Source organism: Oenanthe melanoleuca, chromosome 6, assembly GCF_029582105.1.
Source record: "Oenanthe melanoleuca isolate GR-GAL-2019-014 chromosome 6, OMel1.0, whole genome shotgun sequence".
NCBI lineage: Eukaryota > Metazoa > Chordata > Aves > Passeriformes > Muscicapidae > Oenanthe > Oenanthe melanoleuca.
This window is the reverse complement of record NC_079340.1, coordinates 27,992,299-28,006,780: the sequence shown is the minus strand read 5'-3', so window position 1 is coordinate 28,006,780 and position 14,482 is coordinate 27,992,299. Positions and strand designations below refer to the sequence as shown.

Sequence of the window (14,482 nt, the reverse complement as noted above, 5' to 3'; positions counted from 1 at the left end):
AAATGATCTTGGGAATAGATGATTATGGTTTATACCAAGTCTTAGAGCTATTTTGTTAAGCATTTCCAGCTAACTGAAAAGAACCCTGGATTTTACAGTCTCTCAGTGTCAGTAAGTTGAAGTTACTGCTTAATATACTAATTAGGAGTTTAGCTGTAGCTGAAGTCATTAAAACTCTTACAAAGACCATTTTGATTTTCTCCCACAATGTTAATGTTTTCTATTTTTTTGAGCACTTAACTGGTATCATGTTGGTAACTAATATGGAGTATCCCTCAACACAATTACCAAAATTAGATTTTTATACAAAATGCACCAGTCATGCCTTAGGTTAGAGAGAAAGATTAAACCCAGTCTTCACACAGTCTAAACAATAAAAGGAAACTCAAATATTTCTGTTCCCCCACTGAGTCTTTTATAATATTGTAGAGCTTCTGGTCAAATAAACATGACTGTGCAACTTTGCATAATAAATAAAATCTCTGACTCACCCGTGTATTTTGACACAAGTTCCAGACATCCACACTGGTTTTGTTTAATACATAGTTTCACTTGTTTCCAGTTGCATGTGGAAATAAGAGAACTGAGATTTTTTTGTTTTGATATTTCATTATTTGAAAAATCTTGCTACTCCTGATGGGGGGAGGTGTCTCTTCTAAGTGTGTTGTATAATTAGTTTTGGTCTTTCCTCTAACGTTTTCTCTGTTTACATGCCATTTTATCCTACCTAAATACTACTGTTAAATTACAAATATAAAATATACTTTGGTGAATCAGTGTCAATAAAACAGCAAATAATGAAAATAAGCCAATATTTTGTCTCCAAAATTACAAAGGAGAGACAACATTCAATCTAGAGAAGTGGCTTGCTACAGAACAAAGAGCAGGATGGTGCAGAGAAATGTGTTTGCTTAAATAAAAAGTAGGATGTGGCTTTGTAGGGCCAGCTGGGAAAAACCGAATGCAGAACTGTGTTTGCTCTGATCTAGACATCTATCACTTTTCAGTGTTCCTTTCTCCTTCTGAAATATTTTAAGTTTTTAGATCTTTTTTAGATGTTTAGGAATCTAAATAATCAGTTGTGAATATCTTCCCATTCCTATGTCTACCTTCCCTTTGCTTCTCACCACTTTCAGTGTTCACAGTTTTTTTCACTAAACAGAGATTCAACCCTCCTGTGTGTGTCTCAATGACAGTGTGTTTTCTGCTACATCTTTTACTTATATTTTTCTACAGGAAAATCCATACTCATCCTTGTAGCACTACTGACTTTATTGGCTCATTTTGCAAGTGTGAAAGGACTGTGCAAAGGAATGTGTTTGTAGCAGGTAGAAATTCATGGCCCAGTGTATGTCTACAACCAGTTCTGCATCCTGAGATAGTATTCTACAAATAGTAGAATGCTCATCTACAAATAGCATTCTACAAATGAAAAGCCATAAGCTGTGATTTTTTTTCCAAGGGTCAGAAAAATTGAGCATTATAATTAAATATAATACTCTATAAAAACTATTAGTTAATTCGTATTTATGTTAATGTGCCTCTTATGATATGCATTACGTTTTTTGCATTTTAATCAGAGAAAATTATAAATACAATCAAGAAAGACTTGTTACTGTTTTCAACCACAGCTAATTGTCTTGTAGAACACTTAATGAGTCATTATTCATTATGATGGTGAGGACAGGGAAGGCAGATGGCATGGTAGTTTTATTGATTCTGTGATCCTACTGTAGCTTGCTGATTAAGTAGAATTGAACACCCCAGTTAGTGCAGCCAGAATTACACAAAATTCTGTTTTGAGTCAAGGATATCAGACAGGAACTTTCAGATAGCACTGTTCAGAGGTCTGCCATCCTAATTTGTACTTAGAACAACAGAGTATTCCATGCATTCTTCCATTCCAACTTCCATTTAATTTCCAAGGGTTATTTCATGGGTTAAGTCAGAGTCACCTCATCCAGTCATAGCCATGGAGGTGTTAAAGATCTGCTAAGGTTTAACAGAGACTCATTTGTGCACATGTGCAGAGACCATTAGCTCACTGCCTCAATAGGGAATTTCCTCAGCTGGGTGTTCTATCACTGTTTCCCTCTTGGTAGATAGGCAAGTGCTGTTGTGAGAAAGTAAAATAACCTGTAAATAATCCAGAAATTACACCCCTTGATTCTGAATTATTTTGAAATGGTTTAATATTCTCATTTCTCTTTGTGCTTTACAGCACAAAGTGGCCTTATCCCAGAATGATGCAAACATTGTTTTATAAACTTCTTGTACAATAACTCAGTACCTCAAAGCATGGGATTTAGCTGGCTTTAGTAGTAATGATGACATGGTCACAGTTCTTTTAACAGAATTTATCACATTACCAAGCTATTCTTTCTGTATTGCCCAATATATCACCAGAGCTGTATGAAGACCTTGAAGGAGTTATTCTTGGGCCTTCCACTGCTAATAATTCATAGGCACCTTTTTCTGCATTAAGTTATATATTATCCTCTTTTTTCTGGTCTAACTTGTTTTGTTCAATCCCCTTTGCGATGTACAATTTAGTTCTTTCTAGAAAACTGGTTGCAGCTGCTCTCATTATTAGATCTGCTTTGATATTAGAGGAGTTTAAGCTATTTAAATCATGGGGTCAGAGACTACAGCAATAAAAGAAGATCTCCAGCTTCCAGTGTATCATAAAACTTGTAAGTCACATATGCACTACACTGATGCACTTGCACTGATAGACATGTGAACCCTACAGAATTGCTATTTTTTGTTCTAATTTTGTTCTGATTACACAGGTACAGTGCAGTGAATGAGATAACTATAGAATGAAGAAAGCACATGTTCTATCAGTCACTTCAAACTGATAAATTTAACTTCATGTTTTGCATTGATCATTCTAATTTATACTTTGCCTCTAATTTTTTTCACTTAAAGACAGTTACTTCAGTTACTTCAGGGAAGTATAATTAAATTGTTAGCTTACACCCAAAAGAAAATGTAAGGTCTGCTGTGAAACACCTAACCTACCATGATGGCAACATTTTGTGCCTTTCTGGCTTTTCAGGATGTTTAATTCTACAAATAGTTGCTTCATTGAAAAAATCCCTTCTTAATACATGAATCACAATGACTAGTGTTTCTTTTTTTTTTTTTTCTTTTTTTTTGCAATACATTAATTTTATCAATATTTTGACCAAATCTGCACAATCAATCTGTATAAAATCTATCTTAAATCACAGATTTTAAGTGGTTTAACTGTTGAATTTAGAGAATTAGGACTGAGTGCTCAGCAGTGTTGTTGAAAGTCTGTAAAATAGTGAGTATTTTCTGCAGGAAGCAGAGAACACACAGATCTGCACTGGGACATATGGTCTTTCCTAGAGAAGTTTTTTGCTGTTCATAGCCTTTGGCCAAAGCCCACCATCTGTAGCTTCAACTTTTCTTCCAGCTGCCAGTAAAGGTGAAGTATAGAACATATGCTGCACAAAAAGTAACCTTTACATTAGAGTTTAGTTTATTTGTTGGTTTGTTGTTTGTTTTTTGTTAATATTTAGAGACGTTTTTCAACAAAATATTTGTTAACGTAAAACTCAGAAAAATAAAATTCAGCAAATTCAGAGCTTAAAAAATTAGGTATATAACTAAGAACTCCAGTGGAGCATAGTTATTTATGTAAAGAATTTGCTTCCTCAGTTTTGGAGGAATTGTAGGACAGTAAGAATACAGCCATTCATTCCCTTCTTGTGTTTGGGTTGTGTGTATGGAAGGAATGAATCCTGCACTCTCCCAGTGTGAACTGGGAATGAGTATTGTTGATGCATCATTTAAACAAAGATGCTTGACACACTGTCAGTTCTGTCCTATAGAGATCCCAACGAGCTGGAAAATGGCTGTGTGCAAGTAATAGAGGATTCTAATGTTACTTGGCAAGACATAATTACTGAACACACGACTTCCACCTCAGTATCATTGGTTTTGTCTAACTTGGGTCATAAGGGAAACCAACTACACAGAGAATGTGCTGCTCAAAGTTTCCACATCATTTCCAAAAACTTGGCAGTTCTCACAGCATCTGCTCCCAGGCAGCCCAGGGTGCTGCAGGACAGGAATGGAGTGAATCAGCAGAGCTACAGATATGCCAACAAAATTGCATAATAGCTCCTGCCTGGCCTAGGTATGGGTACATAGAGCAATCCATGAGTACAAAACTCATCATGCACGAGAAAAAATTATTACAGCCATGTCTAATGGTTGAAGCAGCATGGCTGAACACCTCAAGCATTTCTATTTGCTTCTGACCCTGAAAGTTGTAGGCCTAAATAATTTATGTATTTTGAAACACTAAGTGGCTGGCAGGTACCACAGTAACAAATAGAAGAACAACATTCCAAATATATGCCTGCAAAGCAATGAGAAGACAGAACATACCAGGAGAACAAAACATGTGTAAAAAAGAGGTTGAGAAACATGGAGAATGACACATCTGAGGTATTGCTGAACCCAAGTCCTGTTTCAAAACACATACACTGTCTACTTTACACACAGCAAAGATCTACAATTACTTCTCAAAGACTCCTTTCTATGGTAAATAGAAGCTGGTTATGAAGAAACTAAATGAATACATTTTTACTGTCAGGATGTACATAATAGGTAAGTTTGAAAGCAACAAAAAGAACTCCCTCCAAAAACATTTTAAGCTTCAATTTCAACAATTTCTTTTAATTTCCTTTCATAATGTTTTTTCTTGTTGCAAGACTATAAACACCTTCATTTCTTTTTCATTTCCTTAAAACACGAACAGGGAATAAGCTAAACATCCTTCCTCTCTCATTGCTCTCTTCAGAGCACTTACATTTATATATTTCTTCCAGGAAATGTATTTGACAAAGCATCAGTAACACTTTTATTTTCATAGCACTTCCAAAAATGATATTCCAAGCCATAAACAGCATTTTAAGAAGTAAGCCCTCATCTCAGAACTCAGAGGGAAAAAATATAACACCCCTCGCCCTCAAAAAACGAACTAAAACTCCCAAATAAATAACAGATAGTGATCAGGCCAAAAGAAGAACACTCAGCTGAGCTTATTTCCAACATAAGTCAACTGAGTTTGCCCTCATCATTACTCAATACTTTTTAATCTCTTAAATGGATTTTTGAAGGTTAAAAGGATATCTCTTTTGGCTCTTAACGATAAAAGTTAGCCTGAAAGCATATTTTCTGGTTTATTCCTGCATTTTGGGCACATACCATGCAGTCTGCTATTTCTGCAAAGGTGTTCATTTTGGCTCCAGCTCCTGTGAACTCTGAATGAATAAACTGGTCACATGTGCAGTGTGACAATACTGTCTACACTTTCCTTCATGTCACATCATTATAGGCAGCTATTTAGAGCATTGTAAAGGTGCAGGCAGGTAGCTCCTGTTCAGGAAGTGTTTTATCAGAATGTTTTTGTACAATGATCTAGCAGAGAAGGTAGGTCATCACCAGAAGTGCTTCCAGATAATGCAAGTGCTTCTTTAAAATGAGCTGGGATCACTTCCAAAGTGATCACCTCCCTACAGAAGCATTCACTCACACAATTCCAGGTTTTATCTGACAGGCATTCTGGGAAATAGTAGTATTTTAATTGAGTCTCAGCTAGCAAAGTGTTGGGATTTATGGTGCAAACTAGGCTGCACTAAATTTTAGCCTGAAGTGAAACACTCCCTGCTATTCCCTGTACAGCCTCATTTACAGCAGCTTGAGCTGAAACCATGGAAGTGACTGCATATGAGGTTTTTTTTCCCTGAGAGACAATGTTGGAGCATACAGACATGCACAGGTATTGCTTCAGGAAGTCCTAATGAAATGTGGCTGGCTTAATCACTGGACTTTTTATTTGAACATGACACCAAATTCTCAAGAAAAATTAAACACTGGGGATAAACTTAACATCAGCTTGACCGAGCAGCTCCTCGTATCCATCTGCTGTGCCATTACTTTGGATGTGTGAGGGTGATTTGGCCAGGCAGAGAGTGCAGAAGGAGACAGACACCTCACCCACCATGGCAGCCTTACCTGACTGCCCAGGAGGTGGAACTCCTGATGGTCCCCTGGGCAGACACAGGAACACGGTCAGCACGGCAGCTCTGTTTCCTGAGCACGGCTCGATGGCAATGGGCTTAGGAGCACCCTGCAAAAGGAAGAGACACAGGTTAACCTCTGAGATTTCCATTCCATTTGCACTTGTGCACCTTTAGTTTATTTTAAGGCACAGTGTAACGCTGGGAAGATATTTTTTCTTAATTAGTTCTTTGCATTCAAGCAGATTGTCTGAACCGTGTTAACCGACTTAAAAATGGGCTCTGACAGCCCACGCTGCAGATCTACCCAAACAAAAAAATAAATCATCATAAGGACAACAAAATTGCACTGAATTTTATAACTTGTATATATACAGCTTGTGTATTTTATACTAAATGTAGTAATATGAAATTAAAGCTTAGAAAGCAGCAAAACCTTTTGATTACACACTGGTGTCTAAGAGTAGCCAATTTCCCCATCTCTATTAAGAAGTATCCATGTGAAAGAATTCTGCTTCAACAGCATCCATTACCTAGCCTGCCTAATGCCAAAACTATAAAATGAGAGTAAATCTATATTATATACCAATGGCTAAAGACAAGTCCCTCTTGAGATCCCCAGACCAGAAATTCTTCCTTCTCTCTGTCCTGCTAAGGAAATGATTTCTTCAAGGCAGGACCTTCCTGATTATTTTTGCATATGCCAAAAATAGGTGCTACTATATTAATATATGCTTAGAAACTCTCTGAAAACGTTGTCTGTGTGACAATCACCTTGCTTTATCTTATATAAAGATATGGTTGCAGTGGTGTTGATGGCAGGGGGTTTGTGCTGTTACCAAATTCTCATTAACTATGTCAATAATTTAATTTGCAGTAAGCTACCAACTAAATGGTTGCTACCATATTGTTTTTGATTTACCAAGGACAGTAGGAGCTGGGAAACAAAGCAAAGCAGTTCACAAAGGCATAAAATAACAAGTTTTTAAGATGAAAATTTACGATGTACCCACATTTCCATGTTTCCAAGTTTTGTGTTCACTCAGAGATAGGCATTTCACTTTTGAGAGCTTAAACATTTAGTCAAGCACTGAAGGTATTTCTAAAAGCATTAGGTCAAAATCAGCATAAGCATTTCTTTCTTTCCCTGTTTGTAAATTCTCTAAATGTCTGTCATGTTCCAAGGCAAAATATGAGTTCGACATTTTGATTCAAAATTCAAAGCCAGAAAACTTTCTATTTACATAAAAAATGCAATGTATACATAAATGTCAACTTATTCCAGTATTCTAAGAAAAAATGATAGCTTAGCAAAGTTAAATACATTGCAAAGCACTTGATATAAGGAAAACAAAAGCACTTCCATCATGTAAAGCAATAATAAATTTCTATTTTTCTACCTCCAAGTAACCAGCATTTATTACTGCTCAGTGAAAAATAGATAAATATATATATATTGTTTTTGACCTCATGGTCATATTTAAAAGGCATTTCTGTAAATTCTTTTAAAGCAACAGCATTAAAGAACTTGGGCAAACAATGACATCTAATTTAAAATTGCCATGCCATAGGGAGTGACAACTTACACTCACCAAAACTTTACCAAATGATGAAATAAAAAACTAAAACCCCAAAAGCTCCAGCTGGTTTTACTAATGCAAGCAATAGAGCATTTAAGTCAATATTCCTGACTTGTCACAACAGCAAATCAAACAACTATTTGAAAACACAGAGAAAATGAAATCTTCATTTTAAAATGTAATTCAGAACATTTTATGCAGACACAAAACAAAAAGGAAAAAAAATTACCAGTATGACTTTTAATTTGGTGCTTACTTTCTTATAAATCCAAATGATGATATTTTCTTTTGCTGTGTAATATAAACCCTTGGATCAGCAGGCCCCATCATTCTCTGTTTGAAGTTTATACTAATGCTCTTCAAAACACAATTGGAGGGAATGATTTCTGATAAATACTCTTTCAAAGCACTTCATCCAAAAATAAAATACAGTAAGAATTTTGTGCTTATCTATTCTTAATAAAAAATTATGACTGCAAAAGCAAGGTGTCTTATCTTACTTCACATCACTCAGGTTCCCTAGCAAAATAACACAGTAGCATAGAGCAAATGATAATAATTTAGATAGCCTAAGGTTTGTCAGTTGTTTAAAGATAAATACATAACCATGAATCAAAGTTATTTCACAGGGACATAACATGTGCTCTGAAATGTGCCATTTATCATGCATTTTCCATGGATTTTTTGGAAGAGATAAGGCACAAGTTTGTTTGCCCAAAGCAGTAATCTACCATGATTTACTTGCTAGAATTATCTTTTTTTTCTTTTCCCCTTGTACAGAAAGTGACTTACACTTTTTGCCAAAACCTCAAATGACAGTCACAGATTAATAAAACTTTATCAGTGGAAGACATAATAAACAAACATTTATTTGATAAACTTTTACTCCTATATTCCCTTTTTTACATGCAATATGACAGAAAGATGTGTGTCAGTTGGGAAGGTGAAAAAAAAATGGCAGAAAACTGTGAAGGAATAAAAGGATCAAAGAACAAACATTACTATTGATAGGGGAAAAAAAGGAGCAACCTAGAGGATATAGAAATTAAAAATAAGTGGAGAGGGTAAGGATTAAATCAGGCAGTAAAAAAACAGATAAAGTTTTATCCACAATTTAAGCATATATTCATGCATTTATTCATAGAAAATAAGTACCAGGAGTTGTCCTCATGGGTTCCTTGATTTTTATTGGAGAAAAGGCTCTACATTTTCCCAATCTTTTCCTGAAAGTCTTAAAAAGTCAAAGTTCAGCTGCCTGGTGAGATTATGAGCTTTGGAAAGATTCTTTTGGATCTGTTTCTGTAAGAAACAGATTTGGGCCGACTTTTTTCTTTTTTTTCCTTCACAGGACAGATGACAATATTACTATTGATGGCAGAAAAACACATGGCAGTGGATGCCATATCCATGCTTTATGAAGAAAGCAGCAGAAGAGGTGAGTATATGTATTTATTTATTGAAACACTCCCCAGATCTTGCATTATTGTATTTGTCAGTTTGGGATAAAAGGGCTGATCAGCTTTAAGAGTGCAGACCAAGGAGGAGCTGGAAAATGGATTCTGTCCCCTGGGGTGGGATGGGCAGCAGAGAGCAAGAGGTGAGGAGAGGTGAGAAGAGCAGCAGAGCCAAGACTCAGGGAATGCTCATGGAGTTGCTCTAAGTGTTCAGCATCTCCCTGGGGAAAATGCACTGAAACTTCAGCCCCAATCTGTATCTGTGAAAATATTTAATACTGTGAATATGGGAAGATGAAAAGTATAAAGTCTTCTTGTGCTATCTGTATTCCAAGAAGTGGTGCCTCTCAGAAGTGCTATAAAACTTTTGATTTTCAGTACTAAGTAATATCCCTCTATATATTTTCTTCAACATTATAAGCTATGCATCCAATTTTTAAAAGTGCATTATTATACCATAAGACAAATACTTCATGTAAGATTAAATGGCTCCAAACTCATGCCAAAAAAGCAATTAGAAAATTGAATCAAGGAATTAAGGATTAATGTGAGCATGTTACACCTGTCAGAAGCAATAAGTATTTTGACAAGAACAGAATAAAGTTTGACAGTGTGCACAAATACAGATCTGATACATAAATCAAGTATTAAAATACAAACAGCTATGCATTAATCAATGTAATGTTCCTAACTAAAATGGTCTTAGTAGTACTTACAAGAATTCATTATAAAAGAATTTCAGTTCTTCTTAAACAACAGCTCGAATTGTGCTTTTTATTGTATTAATTAATTATGCAAATTTAAACTTTGTTTTTAATCATATTATTAAAACAGCATCAACCTGGTGAATTCCACATAAACTAAGCTAGATACCTTGACAAATAAACAATCAAATCTTGCTGCAACAGGATTAGGACCAGATTCAGAATGTAAACAGCTACTTTTCTGGATTTTTAATGTGAAAGACTTCAAAGGAGGGTAAAAAATGAAAAAGACACACAAAAAAAAAAAAAAGACTAAAAAGACTGTGTCTTCTGAAGAGGTAAGAGATGCAGAAAAGGAGGAAATTCAGACTGTTATATTACAAGTATTCACATCTTCATTTGGTCTCAGCTTCTAGTGCTTTTCCTAAATTCTTTGGTTACTTTCTGAGTTACTTGATTTATTTGGGATACACAAATCTCAGATTACAAAATGCACCTGAGAACCCAGGTTAGATTTTGGTAAAATTCAGATGCAGATTCAAAAGCCTCAAAAACCTGTTAGTCTCACTATTAGTATTAAAAATTTCCCAAGATTTGAAAGTCATCTCTACCTGTTGGGCACATTTTGGTCTCTTCAGTGCCTGCTCAGGATTCACTGGCACTCCTGCAGCTGCCCTGGATAAAGTGGCTGATCCCAAAACATCCTTATCAAATTAGGTTTTTGCATTCCAGTTGTGGCCACTTTCTTTTAAAACACAGAAGAAAGCAGATATTAACTCAGTTTTTTATGGTAAAAGGATGAACCCTGGTTACCTTGCTCTCCTTTCAATAAATGCATGTTTGAGGCAAAATTTTCTGACCTAGAATTAAAGATGAAGTGTCAAATGCTGTGACTGTTCTGACCATTTCCAGTGCAGTAAAGGCAGACTTCTCAGCAATGCTAAGAAAGAAAAATCACAAAATCACAGAATTCCACTGATGTCATTTGGCTGGGGCTTTTTTTGGCCATTTTTTCCTGAAGGAACTCCAACTGTCCCTTTTGCAGGTCCTTCCAGGAGAAGATGACAGAGTCCCACCTGTAGACAACCTCCATCCTATCTCCTGATTCTTTCCATGGTCATTTACCAAGAGAATCAAACCCAGCAGTAATGTCAGAAGAAAGAAGCAGCACTGTCTGCTCCTCCCAGTAATTCCCACCACCTTCACTGCACCTGCAGCTGCCCCAAGGAGAACCTGACATTTCCAGAGTGCTGGAGCTAAGGGAAAGACTTAGCCAGAAACAAAACCTGCCATCAGCACTGCTGGTTCTGCAGACTGTCAGTGCTACACCACATTACTGTTCTAAGTGTTGGGTGAACTAATGAACTAATGCTCATCAACATACTTTTGAGTATGAGCTTCCCATCCACCCACAAGTTTTGACATTTTTCTCCACAGATTTAATCAATGAGAAATGAGCTTTAATGATAGTGCAATGCAAAACAAACAAACAAACAAAAACAAACAAAAAAAAAACTTTCTCAAAACATCATTTGTGTGTGGGAGAAATATACTCCAGGAAACACAGAATAAATAAGCAAGGCTGGGGTACTGAACATTGCTTGTGGCTAGTAGAGGAAACACCAGTTCTTCATGTGACTCCAGGGTTTTACAGAAATTTTGAGCATCCACTGAAGACTTTCATTTAATACACCACATAAAGTTCCTCTCTTGCAATTAGTGAATGGAAAGCTTCACCTCATTTAAACCTGCAGGAATGGCTCAGAGCCCGAGTGTCCTCAGCACTCTGAGTTTTTACACTGCACCTTCTTTTGCCTGAGGATTTCTGAGTGATTTCTAGTTTTGGCTAATGAGGTCTCACTAACCTATGGGAGGTACAAACCACATTACCAACAGCAGCAAAAGCTGGTGAACTTTCTACTGTATCTCATAATTCTTCTACCTATACTGGAAGAGACTGAGGCAACCACCTTGCTTCTGTGACCAAGCCATGCAGCTGCACCAGTTTACTGGGAGGACTCCACCAACCCTACCAGTCCCTGAAAATGAACAAGTTTTCCCTGAAAACTCCTAGCGTGTCTAATAAAGCTGAGATCAACATGTTTATTGATAATTAAATGCAACCCAACCAAAATTATACTATTATTTATCATTATTTTTCCAACAGCAAATTATCTTTCCATTGTAATTCTGCCCCACTGTTTTTGCAGAACACAAATCATTAATTTCCTTGTTTCAAAATAGAAAAGGAAAACTCAGACTTTGCTGGAACATTATTTTCCATAAGAAAACCAGTGGAAATGAAGAATAAATAGAATACATTAAGATTACAAAGCTGTTATTATGGCCCCAGTGCAAAATCTGCATTGTTATCCTTCTATTTATTGTCTTGCTTCTCTATCTGAGCTCTAACAATGACAGACTGCAATCCTTCATGCAGTCTTTTCTGAGTAGAATATGGTTGTTAGTTCTGTACTGATATTAAATTATTATATTAGTCTTAAAGTGTTTATGCTCAGAAAGCAATATTTTTATGGTAAGAACTATGTTTATTTACAACAAAGTTACTCTCAGTTAATCTAGTAAGAGACTTCATTTCAAAACTTAATACTATGTCATGTAGCATTTCATTAGCAAGAATGTTATGAATTGACATTTTGATTGAAAGTGATTTATTAAGACCAAGCTACGAGAAACACCTGCAGATGCATTTATTTTCAATGGGGTTTCCAGAAAGAACTCCTTATCAGGTTTGCTCTTCAGCTTTTGTCCTACTGCCTAAAGATTGCTTTTCCTGAACTGTGACATCAGTCTGCACCATCCTGGAATTTTCTTGATTTTCACGAGTGGCTGAACAGAGCACAAGACATTGAAGCTAAGTTAAAACATCAGGGCTGCAAGGAATGAAAGACTGCATTTCTTTATCTGTGTGCCCATGTATGCAACACCCTGTGCCTTCATACTGTTAAATAAACTTGGTTTTACTTTACTACACATCTTGCCCATTAATGAGGGTAATTCCAGGTTAATATGGAAAATATTGAACATAACTTAGAGCGGATGGTGTGTGTAGCAGTTGTACTGGATTACTGCCAGAGATATCCCCTAGAGCTTCCAGAATATTCCCCTATTAAGCTCTATAAGTCTGATTAAAGGCTAGCAGTGACAGCGTCCAGTTTGTGAGAAGAAATTTATCTTGGCAGCATCCAGGTAGATCCTGTTGGGAAAAGCACCTGAGACTCTGTGTCTGTGGCATATACCAGGAATCATGTATCCCCAGGTACCTTCCTGTAAATTCTTCTGACTGCCATCCTGTAAGTCAAAGTGGTGCTGTGCAGTGAAGTGATGCTAATGGGCATTTGTTTCCCAGATGGGCATATCTGCTGGATCTCCAAGGATTAGAAATGAGAAGTAGAGAATTCTATTATTCCTTTGCAATTCAGCCTTAAAGACTCATCTATGAAAACTCATTTCCCTGGGGATGAATGACTGACAGTCCATCAGTGCTTGAGCTTGGGCTGATCACTTCAGAGCAGAGTCATTCCCATATGTCACAATGGGTTAATCTTACCTCAGACTGCCTGCAGAAGAGGACATGGTCCCCTCAGAGCCACTACTAACTTTACAGGGTTGGGAAAGATAAAGTACAAGGCACAGTTTAAATTCTTGCAGGCTGACAATAGCTGTGGCAATAGGCAGGGCTAAGCATGAGCACTGTAAAAGCTGCTTTTGTGGGGAACAAGTAAACTGAACCAGCTGCAGGTTTTTGACATGTCCATGAGGAGCCCAGAAGGGCTGTCCTTTGCTCAGGAGGGGATCTAAAGTTTCAATCTGTCATTGTGACAGTGAAACTCAGACAGAAGACAGAAGTTCTGACTAAGTTACCTTTTGAGACTGCAGAGACCTTATTCCTGTAGCTCTGTAGCACCCTAGAGTCATAAAAGATAAGGTTTGATCATCATTTAGGAGATCTATGCCAGACGTGAGGGTTGGGAAAGGTGAGTGGCCTGAAAGGATTATGCTGCATTTTGCATTTCTTGCAAAATTGGAAAGAAAATATAGTATCCTGTATGTCATCCAAAATACAGTGATAGTGAACTTTTCCTCAACAATGCCTTTTCAAGTTCTTTTCTAACCTCCTGGCCATATGCAGGATGCCCAGTGAATGATAAATTAAAACATTTCTACCTGGAATTGTAATAATAAAAAAGAGAACTAAATCAAGACATTGTGAAAACTAGCTGTCAGCAGAAGGGATTAAAGTGCAAACTTGGCAATATTCTTAATGCAGGAAAAAATGTTAATGGCACCAGAATAACAAATTACTTTCTATCATGACAACTTACACAGATCACAGACTAGGGAATGCAGGGAGGATATGAACAGAAGTCTGAAAGCATGACAGAGCTTTTATTTTCATTGTCCATGCCATGGCCCAAGGACAGCTGTAAAGTGTGTACACCAGAGCCAAAACCATTCTGAAACAAATGATCCCTATTTAAGATTTGAAAGTCTATAGAAGTTTTCATGCTAGTGACTGCATGTGGATCTGATTGTAGCTGCTCCAGCAGCAGGAAGAGCAATGATAAATAAAAGATTTCTGTTATCCAAGGAAAAAGTATGGGATGGTAGCAAAAGGGAGCCTGGTTTGGCTGTGTTTTATGGTGGTAGCAGCAGCAGGT

At 36.7% G+C, this 14,482-nt stretch overlaps 1 protein-coding gene across 2 annotated transcripts in view; it reads right to left on the bottom strand.

Annotated features, from left to right (window-relative positions):
* The window catches only part of ATRNL1 (attractin like 1), a 425,814-nt gene that overhangs the window by 45,303 nt on the left and 366,029 nt on the right, over positions 1-14,482 (bottom strand). For both annotated transcript variants that reach the window (XM_056494988.1, XM_056494990.1), the window contains one exon: positions 6,058-6,172. In XM_056494988.1, the coding sequence (XP_056350963.1) occupies positions 6,058-6,172 (115 nt within the window). The remainder of the gene's footprint in view (positions 1-6,057; positions 6,173-14,482) is intronic.